The 17,867-nt window shown below is 40.4% G+C and overlaps 1 protein-coding gene and 2 long non-coding RNA genes across 3 annotated transcripts; 1 reads left to right on the forward strand and 2 right to left on the reverse strand.

The window, feature by feature from the left end:
* Positions 1-78: 78 nt before the first annotated feature.
* Positions 79-1,931, reverse strand: LOC149975409 (uncharacterized). The gene is made up of 2 exons (XR_016488295.1): positions 1,624-1,931; positions 79-1,537 (listed from the first exon to the last, which is right to left on the reverse strand). It is a non-coding gene; the product is annotated as an uncharacterized LOC149975409 (long non-coding RNA).
* A 3,552-nt stretch (positions 1,932-5,483) lies between these two features.
* LOC149975410 (uncharacterized) lies at positions 5,484-12,236 on the reverse strand. Its single transcript, XR_016488294.1, has 2 exons — positions 12,108-12,236; positions 5,484-7,143 (listed from the first exon to the last, which is right to left on the reverse strand). It is a non-coding gene; the product is annotated as an uncharacterized LOC149975410 (long non-coding RNA).
* LOC118941086 (OX-2 membrane glycoprotein) lies at positions 11,073-17,818 on the forward strand. Its single transcript, XM_036951693.2, has 5 exons — positions 11,073-12,332; positions 12,477-12,818; positions 13,613-13,939; positions 14,642-14,740; positions 16,545-17,818. Exons 1-5 carry the CDS (start codon positions 12,293-12,295, stop codon positions 16,601-16,603), a joined length of 867 nt encoding a protein of 288 aa, XP_036807588.2. The 5' UTR covers positions 11,073-12,292; the 3' UTR covers positions 16,604-17,818.
* Positions 17,819-17,867: the final 49 nt, after the last annotated feature.

Here is a 17,867-nt window from a genome sequence, read left to right on the forward strand (position 1 = left end):
ATTATATTCAGGCGACCCCTAGTGGCAGTTATTCGGAACATTGGCTGGTCTCGAGTGGCAGAAGAATCAGACGATTCGTTTAAGCTTTGCCAGCAGCAGATTTATGACAATTCCATACATTACAACATTGTTACAGCATTTGATTTATAAAGTGAAGAAATAATAAAACAAAAACGCACACAAAACACACCACAGAGTACATTATGATGACATTGTGTAGGCTATAATATTACAACACTTAAATGTATAAAAAAAATTGAAGAATGAAACACACACATCTAGTGTTTCTTCATGACCAAACTGCTAATATATTTACATAGAATACATATGAACATATTTATACAATAACCCGCAGGACTATATGCGTGTCATTAACCATTCAGTCAGCTAATCAGTATCTGTCCGAGACAACTAAACCGTCTCCGAGCCACACAGATGTGTGTGTGACAGTATGATAGTCACTCGGCAATCCTTTAGAAACGTTTTCATATTGCTGTGTATAAAGAGGGTAATTAACATATTGTTGTGTATTAAGAGGGTAATTAACATATTGTTGTGTATAAAGAGGGTAATTAACATATTGTTGTGTATTAAGCGGGTAATTAACATATTGTTGTGTATAAAGAGGGTAATTAACATATTGTTGTGTATTAAGAGGGTAATTAACATATTGTTGTGTATAAAGAGGGCAATTAACATATTGTTGTGTATTAAGAGGGTAATTAACATATTGTTGTGTATTAAGAGGGCTATTAACATATTGTTGTGTATTAAGAGGGTAATTAACATATTGTTGTGTATTAAGAGGGTAATTAACATATTGTTGTGTATTAAGAGGGTAATTAACATATCAGTGTGTATAAAGAGGTAAATTAACATATTGTTGTGCATAAAGTGGGCAATTAACATATCTGTGTATAAAGAGGGTGATTAACATATTGCTGTGTATAAATAGGATAATTAACATGTGTGTAAAGAGGATAATTGACATATTGTTGTGTATTAAGAGGGTAATTAACATATTGTTGTGTGTAAATAGGGTAATTAACATATTGTTCTGTATAAATCACGGTAATTCACATATTTGTTTTATGAGGTATGTAAGTGACATGAGTAACATCAGAACAACAATGCAGGAATGCAACTCATTTGAATATGTGTTAGATTAGACCTCTGGATTTCAGGGTCATCATGCTGAGCGTTAATAGTTCTTCCTGTTCTCCGTCATTGGCTGTGGGATTTGGGCTAAAGACTGATTGTCAAACTTACAAAAACAATGTCAAAGTAATACTGTATTTTCTCTTTGTCATCTGAACAGTAAAACTTACCTTCTCATTGTATTTCTCAGTTTGCACCACAGTTCCACAGCAATGAAACACAGTGAACGCATCACTGCACCAATCCCTGTTGGGTTACATGTGAAAGATGACAAGACGAGAATGGTACAATTCACAGATAAGAGTGTCAGAGATTAGTTGTGGTCATTAGATTAATGACTGACCACTGATCCTGTCACCATCAGTGACCTCAGGTACACCTAGCACAGAACATACAGAGACAGTACTTCAGAATGACACCAGCATGTTGATTGTTACTGTAGGCATGTACAGAACCATTTCTCACCAGGAAATGAAGCTTGTGTTCTAGCTGGAATAACCATGGATACGTTCTTGGTGACACCTCCAGAGAACAGTGACACCATACAGCCAACCCTGGTGTCTTTGTCAGGTAGACTGAATGCTGCCAGCGTGGAAGTTATGGTGACAGTGACAGTTCCATTGTGATGGGTGACATTGACCATTGTGGAATTTTCTGGAATTTCTGTGTCTTCCCAGGTTACTGTAGGAACAGGTCGTCCAGTAGCAGAACAGGACAGAGTGGTGTGACTGTTGTTGGTTTGTGTGATGAGGAGTGAGGGTCCATACAGCTCTATAGAACAACGATAAACACAGTTCACAGTGAATGTAAATACTATCATGTTTTCATGCACATCACATGGTCAAATTGATCTATGATGTTTGGAGGCCATTGTTCCTGTGTTAAAGGGATATTACACATTGCTCCTGTGTTAAAGGGATATTACACATTGCTCCTGTGTTAAAGGGATATAACACATTGTTCCAGTGTTAAAGGGATATTAAACATTGTTCCAGTGTTAAAGGGATATGGGAAGTCTGTGGGCTTTGTGTAGAAGTCTGTGGGCTTTGTGTAGAAGTCTGTGGGCTTTGTGTAGAAGTCTGTGGGCTTTGTGTAGAAGTCTGTGGGCTTTGTGTAGAAGTCTGTGGGCTTTGTGTAGAAGTCTGTGGGCTTTGTGTAGAAGTCTGTGGGCTTTGTGTAGAAGTCTGTGGGCTTTGTGTAGAAGTCTGTGTGTAATGCATCCTTCTCTTTGATGATCCATGAGTCCAGGTAGTTTATTTTTCTCTCATCAGTCTGCATGGTGAATTTGAGGTATTCGGGGCTCTTGTTTAATAGAGTTTGGAATTTATTTAGTTCCTGCTGACTTCCTTCCCAGAGCACAAAGACAGCATCTATGTCTCTTTTCCATAGGAAAGTAGGGGGTGCGTCTCTGTTTTGTAAAGGAGTGCTTCCTAAAATTGTCCCACATACAGGTTTGCATAGTTGGGAGGAAAAGGAGGAGCCCATGGCTAACACCCCGAATTTGAAGGAAAAAGTCTGACTCAGAGATAGTCGTTTCTGGATAATACCAGTTCAGTAAGATGCAATCATTGGATGGAGCCAGCATTGCACAAAATAACAGGTCTAAACATATATTCAATACATTTCACATAAATAGTCAGCAATTCATTAAATTCATTATTTTCAGGCCCTGGCTGGACCTTAGATGCTTCAAACCAGTTCACATTATCATGTTGAATTAAAATTTTCCTCGTGGTCTAATATATTGTGCCAATTTCGAAGTGGCTGTCAACTGCAGTATATTATCAATCGGGGAGAGCTATCAGCAGGACAAACAGGTAGACGTGAAGCCATGGTAAAATGTATTCTGTAGGGATCGAATAAGCAGCAGAGATGATCCGTCTCTGACCATTTGTGTACTCTTACACGTGGTGCCGAGCGGAGTTGTCTGGTCGGTGTTGCCGGTTAATTATGAAACTCTGCATCCAATTCATTTTCAATGGAAGGGAAGCGGTGAGAAAGCGGCGACGGCTTGGGAGGCGGTGAAAAATAAAAACTTTCCCCAACTTTGACGCACAATCACCAGCGGCGACCGCTGGGCGATGACCAATCATATCGAGTGGTTTCCATGACGAATATGACGCTATGCAACCCAACGCTGGAGACTTTCTTCAGTCAAGATGGCTGACAAAAATATTAGGAAGTGATAACGTATCATGTAACACATATGTACAGTTGAGAGGAATATGTTAGTTAATGTAGAGACTAACGATTATGCATATGCTTTTGTCATGGAGTTAATTTACGAAAATCGTGATTTAGCAAGCTAGCTGACTAGCTAACATTAGCTGGCTAGCTGTATGGGTGTTGTGACATGAGTAGGAAATTGTAATTCTGGTTGTTTACTGTTTTAGGGACTCCTGAAACAACCAGAAAACCAGGCTGTCGTCTTGTGAAACAGTGGGTGTAAAGAATCTAGCTAGCTAAAGCATTTATTTACTGCAAATTTAATGTACAATTTTGTAAACTTGCCTTGCTAATATTTGCCATGCAATGCAGATGAAGTAACGTAGCTAGCGAACTGTTTTCTTGATTATTGTGCAGTAGAGGATAAAAATACACGTATGCCTACGGATGTGTAGCTAGCTGTATCTGCATGTTTGTATTACAATTACACACTTAAACAGTGTTTACCAATCTTGGTCCTGGGACATCAATGGTTACACATTGTAACTATGCAATAAACAGGATTTAACTAGTTAAGGCTGATTTGTAAATACAGAAATATAATTTTAAAAACAGTACACTACACTTCCTATGCATCATGCAAGTACTCTAAAACAGGTACATCTCAATATTTAATTTCCTTCATCTGCATTGATCTGATAAACACAGGATAAGTGTACTATTTCATCAAACAAGACTTAATTTCAGCCAGTAGATAATGTGAATAGAGAATATTATCGCAGTTAATCACAATGACATAGTGTCTTCAGTGGTTTCTCCTAACTAGCCTTAGGCCACTAGTTGGCCCGAAGGTTCTCTTAAGAGCGGCGGAGGTGGTGATGACGGTACTTGGGATTGGCATCCTGTCTCACATCAAAACATACCCTACAAATGAGAGACAAAGCATGATTATGCTCTGTGTATTTTTTATTCTAATACTGTCAGTTATCATAAAAATCAGGAGGTGAAATGACAAACTGACCTTGGATCATTAACTCTGGGACTTCTACATTTCTATCTGTATTTCAATGTAAAACATCTCTTTAATAGTACTTCCTGTTGACCCGACCAAGTGACCTCTCACCTCTGATCATGCTGTGCCGTCTATGTAGCCTGTTCAGATGCGGGAGGGGTTTACCGACACAGGTGATATAACCGAGAGGATGAAGTGAAGAAGAGAGACTGTTATTGAGAAAATAGGGTCTTCCAGCCATGTGGAGGATTGCCCGGTTGCCAAAGTTTGTTTGTCACCAGAGCGGTTAGAGCGTATTACTATTTACCTGGGAATAAATACATTAAACAGAACATTTATGAAACTATTTAATAACTAGACCTTCATGCAAATGTAACAGTACAAGTTTTAAACCGTTCCCTCGCCCATACCCGGGCGCGAACCAGGGACTCTCTGCACACATCAACAGTCACCCTCGAAGCATCGTTACCCATCACTCCACAAAAGCCGCGGCCCTTGCAGAGCAAGGGGAACTACTACTTCAAGGTCTCAGAGCAAGTGACGTCACTGATTGAAACGCTATTTAGCGCCCACGCTAACTAAGCTAGCCGTTTCACATCCGTTACACAAACTTGCTATGCTGAATTCTTGACGCACAATCAAACATGCTGCTTGCTATATGCTGCAAGCACGCCTACAAGCGAGCCACTTGTGTGGCACATGGAAATGTGGCACATGGAAATTTACCGCGTACTAAATGTACAATTCAAAAACAAAAAAATGCTCCATGTTCTCCATAGTAAAAGTAAAATGTACTGCCAGTATCATACACAGTTACTGGTCACAGAGAACCAACATCACGTTTTGTACCAGCAGAGGGAGCACATGACTAAGGAAATTACAATAAAAAAATGGGGTCTAAAGAAGCTTTCCACTGAGCTGAAATAAATAAATTAGGAATAAAATATTACATTCACTGAAAACAATGTAAAGTCAAAAAAAGTATTACTCTAATATCGCTCCTCTTTCAGGTCTTTCAGTAAGTAAACAGTAGCACAATTGATATATCTGACCGACCAAAAGGTACAGACAGTGAACCCAGAGTCACACTACGTCGCTAATTCCAATGTGACATCTACTGTAAAAGCCGAAAGTCAGACACTAGCAAGGCTCAGACCAACATGGAAGAGTTGGCGTTGTTTATAAAAAGTTTCCAACCCCCATATCACACACTCACAAACTGAAATCATATGAGTGTACAATCAATTAGTGAGAGAGTGCCTGAAACATAACATTAATTTGTATAGATCTGTATGAATCATAGCAAAATTGCTTCCTGTTTCAGTCATGTCTTTGGTCACGTTTGGGTGAGTAAAAAACAGCTAATGATTGGTTGACAATAGAGCCTCCCACCATGCAGGCTATTGCTGCAGGATGAAGTTGGTGAAGGGTAACTGCAAAAAAAGTTTAAGTTAATGCAGTCGACATGTAGGCAAAAGTCAGATAATTTTGATCCCCATAATGCAACACACCTCGATTTGGTGATGGTCACCAACTTAACAAAAGTAATCCGCTTGATTGCACACTGTGTGTTCGAGATGGCGACGATGAGTATGATGTGTCTCCTCTAACGCCCCCTTCCCTGAAAATCTCACTTATCTTCATGTACTCCAGTAACAACTGGTTGGTAAAATTTTTTTGCCGCTAAACAGTCTCCATATATACTTCCATTCATTTTTTAAATCTGGTACCGGGGACCTTCAGATGAGTCTTGTGAGCGTCCTAGAGCAGAGCAAATCAACCAACATGTAAGTGTTCGTGAGAGTCTCACCTTTCCACGAGGTCTAACCTTTCCACCTTTCATATTAGTCTGTAGCCAAAACTGTTCAAACGCTATAGACAGAGGTTGGCAGATCGGCTGTACCAATCCAAGACGTCCCAAGCAAAACGGAGAACATGAGAGTCTCATCTTTCCATAGAGGGGTCCTAATAATTTGTAGGCCAAACCATTCAGACTACTGACGGTTTTGTGAGAAGATGTTTTGGGATGTCTCACGGTCTGACAAACATTGCTTTGTACACATGCTTCAAACATCTGAAAACACAATATTTTTGGTTTAATAAAAATATATTTCACAGTGGTTTAGATTATTCTCTACACTAAACATTGCTTGTTTAGTCACAAACTGAAATTAGGTGAACTACTAGAATTTTAGCAACCAGGAAATTGGTATTTCTGCATATTGCACCTTTAAGTGTAGAATTGCAGGAAAATTGTTAAAATGCTAAAGATTTCTAGCCAGACATCTTTCTTGACAGACATGGGATTCGAACCAGCAACCCTCCAGTTGGTGGCCTGCCTCCTCTACACCAACCGGTCCATCGCGATCGAATGGTCAATCTCCAAGGCATTCCTAGTCGATCACCAAACATTTCTGTAAAAAAAACTGTGATAAAGCCTTGCCTTCCTATTTTTTTTCTTCATTTCACACCGATGGCGGTAGGTGCACTTGATTCAGCAGCCCTAGAAGGTAGAACTCCACCTACCAGGCAGGCCCAAAGAGCAAATCAAGTGCACCTATAGGACTACCGCTGTCCAATCAGATAGCTCAGATCACCGTGTCTGCAGTTTCCTTGACTCAGAAAAGGTTGTTGACCGCTGCTCTAGGTTAACTACAGTTTTACCAGAGCAGTCTAGTCATCAGATAAGGAGCGCCTCATGTAAGTATCTTTCTGACTGCGTATCCTTCCTGGATTTGGAGTCAGCATATTTGTTTATTAGAATCCCCATTAGATTTTGCAGAGGCAGCAGCTACTCTTCCTGGGGTCTGAAAAAAACACAAAACATGTCACAAAGTACTAAAAGGCAAGGACAGTCACACACATTCTTTTAAAGCATAACCCTGAGGTTGTGAGTGGACAGAGTACTGTAATAAACCTCCAGCCTAGATGGTTCCTCTTTCATTTTGACTCTTTTCTACAGTAAACCCGACTCAGACCTCCTGTTGGGCCACATAGCTAAGCTACTTGGTACAATTATATAATGTTTTTCAATTGTGGGAACAAAGTCATGATGCAACAAAGTAATGAATCTCCTTGGCATGACGGGCATGACCCCGACCTCTAACACCGGAGAGAGACTCAGGACCAGCATCGTGGGAACTTCCTGCTGACTCAATTACCAGAATCGCACATACTTTGGGCATCTGAGAAGCATGTGGTGAAAACTGTAAACCTCTATGACACACATACTACTGTAATAGATTTAACATCTCTAAATAAAATCCTCACCCTATTCCCATAACATGGAGTCATCATTTCCCACATTGTAAAACGTTTAATTATGTAAATGGACTGAAATGTATGCTGCTATTCTTGTTACAGTTGTATTTTCTGTTCTTATCTTTTAGGCCTATGAATTAAGTATAGGCATGTTTAGCTTCTGGGGTGGAGCATTAGCAGGCGATTGGTTTGGAACTTGCTGTGGTTATTAAAGTACTCTGGCCAGGCCCAACATCAGGGTTATGGCATAAAAAAAAATGTTTTAAAAAGAGGGCAGCAAAAATAGATCAAAACAGAGCAATCATTCAACAAACAACAATTATCCATGACCCAGGCCGTCTACTTTATTCTCTTGCATCGTCTGATTGTGTCCAGAATGTTCTATCCATACCTTTTTATTGTTGTGCCACCTAGTGTTTGCTACTTGTTCTGTACCTTATGGTCCATATGCTGGAAATGCTACATTAATTGATAAAAGAAAGATGTATACTGCAGAAAGTGTATTGTCTGTCTTCAGTGTCTGTGTTTCTAGATTTAAGCATTGAGATGCAGCCGGAGTCATCCTCTGGTTGAGTGAGACAGCTTCACATGTATCAATGTCACCACAGTAACACAAGACCACACCAGCCAACCAGAATATGAGGCAGGTACTTCCCAAGATATAATTAAAATGTTTTGTTCAGATTAAAAAACACCTTGCTGCTCTATTTCTCCTTTTAGGGGTTTCTATGGCAACTACACTCATCCATTTGGCACCATACAGTGTTTTGACACTGTAAACTCTGACATATGCATACCCTGAGGGTCCGTGTCAGCTGTGGTGCAGCATCATACTGTATTTCCTGATGGACCTGTGAATCGAACCAGAAACCATTCTAGTTACTGGTCCACCTCTCTAACTCTAGGCTACCTACAGTTCTACCAGATGACTCAGTACACATTTCAACACAATCACATGATATCAAAGTTTACAGTAGCTTAGTCATCAGATAAGGAGTTGCTACTGTAAGTATAATTCTGACAGATAAGGAAGGAGTGGCTACTGTAAGTATCATTCTGACTAGAGGTCCACCGATTAATCGGAATGACCGATTAATTAGGGCCTATTTCAAGTTCTCATAACAATCGGAAATCTATATTTTTGGACACCGATTTTGCAGATTTTTTTTTTTACACCTTTATTTAATCTTTATTTAACTAGGCAAGTCAGTTAAGAACACATTCTTATTTTCAATGACGGCCTAGAAACGGTGGGTTAACTGCCTCGTTCAGGGGCAGAATGACAGATTTTCACCTTGCCAGCTCGGGGCATCCAATCTTGCAACCTTACAGTTAACTAGTCCAACGCAATAACGACCTGCCTCTTGTTGCACTCCACAAGGAGACTGACTGTTACACGAATGCAGTAAGCCAAGGTAAATTGCTAGCTAGCATTAAACTAGTCTTATAAAAAACAAATCAATCAATCATAATCACTAGTTAACTACACATGGTTGATGATATTACTAGATATTATCTAGCGTGTCCTGCGTTGCGTATAATCTGACTGAGCATACAAGTATCTACGTATCTGACTGAGCGGTGGTAGGCAGAAGCAGGCCGGTAAACATTCATTCAAACAGCACTTTCTTTGCGTTTTGCCAGCAGCTCTTCGTTGTGCGTCAAGCATTGCACTGTTTATGACTTCAAGCCTATCAACTCCCGAGATGAGGCTGGTGTAACCGAAGTGAAATAGCGTTTCATGATTTTTCAACGCAGATACCTATACTGATTATTGGAGGACAAAAAAAAGCCGATACTGATACAGATTTTTTAATATTTTTATTTGGAATAATGACAATTACAACAATACTGAATGAACACGTATTTTAACTTAATATAATAGATCAATAAAATCAATTTAGCCTCAAATAAATAATGAAACATGTTCAATTTGGTTTAAATAATGCAAAAATAAAGTTTTGGAGAAGAAAGTAAAGGTGCAATATGTGCCATGTAAGAAAGCTAACGTTTAAGTTCCTTGCTCAGAACAGAAGAACATATGAAAGCTGGTGGTTCCTTTTGAGTTTTCAATATTCCCAGGTAAGAAGTTTTAGGTTGTAGTTATTATAGGAATTATAGGACTATTTCCCTCTATACCATTTGCATGTCATTAACCTTTGACTATTGGATGTTCTTATAGGCACTTTAGTATTGCCAGTGTAACAGTATAGCTTCCGTCCCTCTCCTCGCTCCTCCCTGGGCTGGAACCAGGAACACAACGACAACAGCCACCCTCGAAGCATCGTTACCCATTCAGAGCAAGGGAAACAACCACTCCATGGCTCAGAGCGAGTGACGTTTGAAACGCTATTAGCCGTGCGCTAACTAGCTAGCCATATCACTTCGGTTACACCAGCCTCATCTCGGGAGTTGATATGCTTGAAGTCATAAACAGCGCAATGCTTGACGCACAACGAAGAGCTGCTGGCAAAACACAAAGAAAGTGCTGTTTGAATGAATGTTTACTCGCCTGCTTCTGCCTACCTCCGCTCAGTCAGATACTTAGATACTTGTATGCTTGTATGCTCAGTCAGATTATATGCAACGCAGGACACGCTAGATAATATCTAGTAATATCATCAACCATGTGTAGTTAACTAGTGATTATGATTGATTGATTGTTTTTATAAGATAAGTTTAATGCTAGCTAGCAATTTACCTTGGCTTACTGCATTCGTGTAACAGGCAGTCAGTCTCCTTGTGGAGTGCAACAAGAGGCAGGTCGTTATTGCATTGGACTAGTTAACTGGAATGTTGCAAGATTGGATCCCCCGAGCTGACAAGGTGAAAATTTGTCATTCTGCCCCTGAACGAGGCAGATAACCCACTGTTTCTAGGCCGTCATTGAAAATAAGAATGTTCTTAATTGACTTACCTAGTTAAATAAAGATTAAATAAAGGTGTAAAACAAACACAAAATTGGCCAAATCGGTGCCCAAAAATACAGAATTCCGATTGTTATGACAACTTGAAATCGGCCCTAATTAAATCGGCCATTCCAATTAAATCGGTCGACCTCTAGTTATGACATTAGCTTCTAGTGATAAATTCACAGATCTTTCAGTTGCACCTTTTCAATAATGCCTTCTGGATACAAGACTCTTGGATACAAGACTCTTGGATACAAGACTCTGGGGCAGTGGTCATGTTGCGAAGTTCTCCTTTTGCTTTGACATGTGGGAACAAAGTCACTCACTGCACATCCCCTCAGCATGCACATGACCCTTACCACCAGTCTGGTCTAATAGATATAACATAGTAAATGTAACAGATGTGAAACGGCTAGCTAGTTAGCGGTGGTGCGCGCTAAATAGTGTTTCAATCAGTGACGTCACTTGCTCTGAGACCTTGAAGTAGTGGTTCCCCTTGCTCTGCAAGGGATGCGGCTTTTGTGGAGCGATGGGTAACGATGCTTCGTGGGTGACTGTTGTTGATGTGTGCAGAGGAAACACCGTGCACCTGGCGACCTGGTTAGCGCTAGGCCAATTGTGCAGTGCGCCCGGCCCGCCACAGGAGTCGCTAGTGCGCGATGAGACAATGATATCGCTACCGGCCAAACCCTCCCTAACCCGGACAACGCTAGGCCAATTGTGCGTCGCCCCATGGACCTCCCGGTCGCGGCCGGCTGTGACAGAGCCTGGGCTCGAACCCAGAGTCTCTGGTGGCACAGCTAGCACACCACCCGGGAGGCCCAGCTTCGTCTTTTAACCAAAAGATGAGACAAACAAAATTCCCTGCCCCTTTAAGGACGGGAGATTACCGCGGTAACGTGACTCTAGTCAGTCTGATATTTAGAAGCGTTGTTTTCTCTTCCCTAGCAGTTGAAACTCAAACATACAAAATCAACCTAGCTTGTGAACAAAACAATGTAAATAGCCAAGAAACACACGGACTAGTTGTCACTTCAATAGTATTTTTTTTTAGTATTTTTTTTTTTCCAAGTAAATTAGAGCAATTATTTATGCCTTGTGCACAGAGTATGGAAATGTATCTTTCACTCCGCTCTTCACGTGAGAAAGGCCTGTAGCCAGGCAGTGTTGCAGCGCGAGGTGGAATAGGCTATTTAAGATTCGTAGTTCTTTGACTTTGTGCGATTAATTTACCAGCTATGAAACAAAACGGCAGAAATACTCTGAAAACAGCTGCTGCAGCATTTATTTAACTATACATGTGATCATACTTGACATTTTTTTAAATTCACAAATGCGAGTGAAATGCTCGCACTGTGGAGCCATGACAACCCGTCAACATGGCTGGTGAAATAGACATCTTTACCCGCAAATGCCAAAATCTGCACACAGATGGCGGGTGTTCATTTTAGGTCCTGTATATCAACTACAAAGACATGCAGTATTTTTCACATTTCTGGTTATATTTAGTGCAGCTACAGTATGACATTAAGCTTATTGTGAGCCACACAGAAATACTAGAACAAACTCGTTTCTTCCATAGAAATGTAATCACTTACTCATTCTAGTTCCGTGATAACTTCATTCTCGATGTTTATTCTACAGTATGTCACCGGAAACAAAGGGTTACTTTAATGTTACTAACTCCCAACGCCAGCCGCTATAACTTTCACTTTCACCTCACCAATATTTAAAGGTCCAACGCCAGAAACAGAATGATCTTGTTAACATTCACCCGCTGAGAATGAACACTTACCTAATTATCTTATGCGTGCTGTCTGAAGGTACGTTATTTTCCATGGATCTGACCAGTTGATTCTGCTCGTATATGATAAAGGAACATTTCCCACTTTTGACAGGCCATTGATTTTTTTTGTAAGGCTAAACTTTTTTTATTTACCTGTTAACATTCCTTCTTCCATTTCTAGCCGTCTCTGTCAACGTCGTAGCTAGAGGAGACACCAGGGTTGACTTCAATGCCGACGCATCATATACCTGCACTCATGCGGACCCGACAGGTGTGCTGCAAGTCACCTGGCAGAGGCTGTTCAAAGACGACTCGGTGGAGAATCTGGCCACCTACAGCAAGCGGTTTGGAGCTCAAATCATAGACCCGCAACGAGGCAAGGTGGTTTTCACGGAAGCATCTCTCAACTCAACGTCTATTACCGTGAAGAACGTAACATGGGCAGACGACGCCTGCTATATTTGTTCCTTCAATGTTTACCCGAGTGGTTCAATACGCAAGCAGATTTGTCTTACCGTTCAAGGTTAGTCAACTAATTAACTAATTTACTAGTTACCAATGTATTACCTAACTGCTCAACGAATTATCCAGCCCTTGATTAGGCCTAGTTGAATCAGGTGTGCTGGTAGTATAGGAGCCTAAAAAGTCTCTGGGGGTATTCTTGGAGAGAATCATTTTGGGGAAAACACTGTTATACAGTATTCATAAAGTCTTAGCAATACATACATGCTTCACAACTAATTTATGAGCGAAATCATACATTAGCAGAGATGCTGTAATATGTTTTACAGTACTATTTTCCTTACTGTAAAGACATATTACAGCATACTTGCAGTAAATGTAAATGGGTGCTGTAATGTTTTACAGTAAGGAAAATGGTACTGTAAAACAAAATTACAGTATTAAGATGCCAACTCTGGTGTCAGGATATTGCTGCAAATTTACAGCGAAATTCTGCCTGAAATAGACATGTAAGAAAAACAACACATTTATGGTATTATCCTATGGATCCTACAGTGTTTTACTGTTGAAATGGCAGAAAAGTCTTACAGTGGGACCTTTGCTAAGGCATGATTTCTGAATCATACAGTATGGGCTAATGGTTTATTAAGCCTTTCTAACCAAAATATGAAATGGAATTATGACTTCTCAGATTTATTGTGTTGACTGTCTTGTCCTAGACTTTTAAACCCCGCCCTCTGCGCCACAGGATTCCTTTGGCTGTCATTGTAAATAATAATTTATTCTTAATTGACCTGCTTTGTAAAAGAAATAAAATCAACATGATCTAATATTCCCTGTTTCATCTATTCAAAGGTTTATCTGAAGTGAGAGCCACAATGCAAAAAGTCCCCAGCACTGAACCTAAAGCAGACATGGAAGTTGTGGTCAGCTGCTCTGCCACGGGTAAACCAGCACCTTGGATCCAATTGAACTTATCTGCTGCAGCACTCATAAAGACACCTAACAACTGGACTGTCATTAACACAGACCAAACTGTCACAGCCAATAGCAACATCACCCTCCAACTGTTGCCAGGCTCCGGGGGATACGTGGACTGTATCGTAAACAATGGGATGAGGACACAGAGACACGAGCGGGTCTTGCTTCCTATTCTCCCTGGAGAGAGGGAGGTTGAAGAGGGTACGTAATGTTGACGTGTCATATACTTCTAAACCATGCTCTTTTAGCGTGTCAGAATGGTCCAACTTGAAAACAACATTGAGAAAAGATCATCCCCAATGATGTTGGGATAGCCTAGTGAACCAGCCAGATCGTGCGACAGCTCACTATTCTAACATTCCAACAGAATGGTGAGCACAATGAGATCAGGCTGGTTGCAAGAGCCTAATGTTGTGATGCTAGTAGTGCTGTTATCTAATCTCACCAGTTAAGTTTCATTTTGACTACTGTGGTAAAGAATCATGAGTCACTCCCTGTAGAGTCAGGTGTTTTATTGAGTTCTGGGTAGTTTCCTGCCCCTCAGGGAAGCTAAATGAAGGATGGATGATATGTTAAAGGGTGAAATCCATATCAACATGCTATTCAAACAGACTTCTTTGGAAAGAGGATGTACAATTCCCAGCTTCCTCTTCTCAAGAAATGGATCTCTCCAAATGCATGATCACGGCAATTTCATAGGGGCGGCAGGTAGCCTAGTGGTTGGAGCGTTGTGCCAGTAACTGAAAGGTTGCTGGATCGAATCCCCGAGCTGACAAAGTAAAAATCTGTGCTTCTGCCCCTGAACAAGGCAGTTAACCCACTGTTCCTAGGCTGTCATTGTAAATAAGAATTTGTTCTTAACTGACTTGCCTAGTTAAATTAAAAAAATGTTTCACCTTCCAGATGACAAGAGGACATTCCCATGGGCGGTTGGCATTCCAGTGTTCCTAATCGTCTCCATTTTAGTCATCTGTGGCAGTGTCATGCTTCAAAAGAAAAAAGGTGAGTCAGCACAAGATTATCTGATGTCACCTTTGTCAGTCTGGTTTGCTTAACAGTCATGAGAGACTACTAGATGTAATAACACCGTAGAAAGACCAACTGAGTGAATGTCTAATCAGAACCATAGTGTATCCTCTCTCTCTCTCTCTCTCTCTCTCTCTCTCTCTCTCTCTCTCTCTCTCTCTCTCTCTCATATATATATATATATATATATATATATATATATATATATATATATATATGTATGTATGTGTCTCTGGCTTTATGAAATAAACTGTGTGAAGTATCAGCTGTGGGCGAGTCATGTCTTAGAGCTCTAGAATGGTTACTGATAAAGTGTACAGTGCATTCAGAAAGTATTCAGACCCCTTCCCCTTTACCACATTTTGTTACATTACAGCCTTATTCTAATTAAATCGTTTTTTCCCCTTCATCAGTCTACACACAATACCCCATAATGACAAAACGAAAACAGGTTTTTAGAAATATTTGCAAATGTATAAAAATACAAAAAACAGATGATTGGATGATTGATTGGAGCCCACCTGTGGTAAATTCAATTGATTGGACATGATTTGGGAAAGGCACACACCTGTCTATATAACATGGTTGACAGTGCATGTCAGAGCAAAAACCAAGCCATAAGGTCGAAGGAAATGTCCGTAGAGCTCCGAGACAGGATTGTGTCGAGGCACAGATCTGGTGAAGGGTACCAAAAAATGTCTGCAGCATTGAAGGTCCTCAAGAACACAGTGGCCTCCATCATTCTTAAATGGAAGAAGTTTGGAACCATCAAGACTCTTCCTAGAGCTGACCGACCAGCCAAACTAAGCATTTGGGGGAGAAGGGCCTTGATCAGGGAGGTGACCAAGAACCCGTTGGTCACTCTGACAGAGCTCCAGAGTTCCTCTGTGGAGATGGGAGAACCTTCCAGAAGGACAACCATCTCTGTAGCACTCCACCAATCAGACCTTTACGGTAGAGTGACCAGACAGAAGACACTCCTCAGTAAAAGACACATGAAAGTCCACTTGGAGTTTGACAAAAGGCACATAAAGGACTCACAAACCATGAGAAACAAGATTCTCTGGTCTGATGAAACAAAGATTGAACTCTTTGGCCTGAATGCCAAGCATTTTCCAGCGGCAGGGACTGGGAGACTAGTCAGGAAGGAGGGAAAGATGAATGGACAAAAGTAAAGAGATCCTTGATGAAAACCTGCTCCAGAATGTTCAGGACCTCAGACTAGGGTGAAGGTTCCCCTTTCAACAGCACAACAACCCTAAGCACACAGCCAAGACAACGCAGGAGTTTCTTCGGGACAAGTCTCTGACTGTCCTTGAGAGGCCCAGCCAGAGCCCGGACTTGAACCAGGTCAAAATTCTCTAGAGAGACCTGGAAATAGCTGTGCAGTGACGCTCTGCATCCAACCTGTCAGAGCTTGAGAGGATCTGAATAGAAGAATGGAAGAAACTCCCCAAATACAGGTGTGCCAAGCTTGTAGCGTCATACCCAAGAAGACTTGAGGCTGTAATCGCTGCCAAAGGTCCTTCTGCAAAGTACTGAGTAAAGGGTCTAAGTACTTAAAAAAAAAAATATTTACAAACATTTCTAAAAACCTGTTTTTGCTTTGTCATTATGGAGTATTGTGTGTAGGTTGATGAGGGGGGGAAACATTGTCATCCATTTTAGAATAAGGCTGTAACAAAATGTGCAAAAAGTCAAGGGGTCTGAATACTTTCTGAATGCGCTGTATGTCTTTACTCCCTACAGTAAAGTCTAACCTTCACGTTCTCTCTGGCAGGTTACAGGCAAGCAGCAACCACAGCAAACGAGCAGGACGCTTTTGGGGAAAGTGTGTAAATGTTTGTCTGTGTTGATTGCTATACTTATGTACTTTAGCTGACAGGGTTTTTATTGAGCATCAGAGCGCTGTTGGTATTTAGAGTTCGGTTGCAGAAGAGCCCAGTTCCTCAAGACATGAGATCCACTAACACGTCTCAACCAGACTACTAATCCATCTTTAGAATATTACAGTATATTCTAATTGTATGACAAAGATCATATTAAATGCATGGCGACTAGCAAGATACAGTACTACTATTCATGAATGAGGATGAGACTGTCTGGGAGTCTTGGGAGCATGAACAGTGTGCAGGCCTTCCTGTTCTTTATTAGTATTCTTTATTATCCCAGCTCCTACGTTTAGAAGGATGTGGTTATGACAAACATTTCTAATGAGACAGTCAGACAAGTAGATGCACTGTGTACTAGATACATATATTGAACCTTTTTGAGTTGTCAGAGTCATATTTCTTCCCCGGTCATATGTAAGCTAATTTATACCTGCACTATACATTACATAATGTCACTAATACTGTTTTTTGTTTTGAAATTTTACTTTAGTTTTGAGAGATGAGGTTTGTCAGTGAGGAAATACAATATAATCAATTACCACACAGCGCCACCTACAGTTGACTTTATGACACACCAGGAAGAAGACGGGAGAATATCCTTCTATTTAATTTAACTTGAAACCATTTAAATATGGTAGCACTTGTGTCAATGTGAGGTTTATGCTGTTATTACATACTGTATCTATAGTAATACAGATACATGGATGTTTTACCTCCTTTGTTATATCAATGCAATGTATGAATGTATTTGAGCCCTGAACATATAATGGTGATAATAATGTTTTGCACTTTGATAGTTTGATATACTGTACCTTGTTCACTAGATTTAATTGTATCACGTTTTAGTTCCTGTTTGTATTTATTCTGATCATGGATGTTGCTTGTTGTGTTTGACCCCACTTAATTTAACACTGTTTATAACTCAGGTTATTATTCTCGCTTGATCTGTACAATGTTTTAGATTGTTCTAAGATTCAAAAGCATTCTTTAAATGTATTGTGTTCTCCCCCGTTTGATAAAACTATACGCTGTATTTAAAAAAATCGGCCATCGTCACCTTGTTTTATGTTACTCACCATTTCAAATCAGGGCTACTTTGTTATAACTCAGTTTACAGTGACATCACAATCAGGACGAGGTTGTTTAATAGCGCTGCACCAGACTCCCTTGGCTATGTGTGTAATATGTCAGCTCCGATCTGTTTTAACCTT

This window comes from Oncorhynchus mykiss, chromosome 18, assembly GCF_057628025.1.
Source record: "Oncorhynchus mykiss isolate SJ-2025 chromosome 18, ASM5762802v1, whole genome shotgun sequence".
Classification (NCBI taxonomy): Eukaryota; Metazoa; Chordata; class Actinopteri; order Salmoniformes; family Salmonidae; genus Oncorhynchus; species Oncorhynchus mykiss.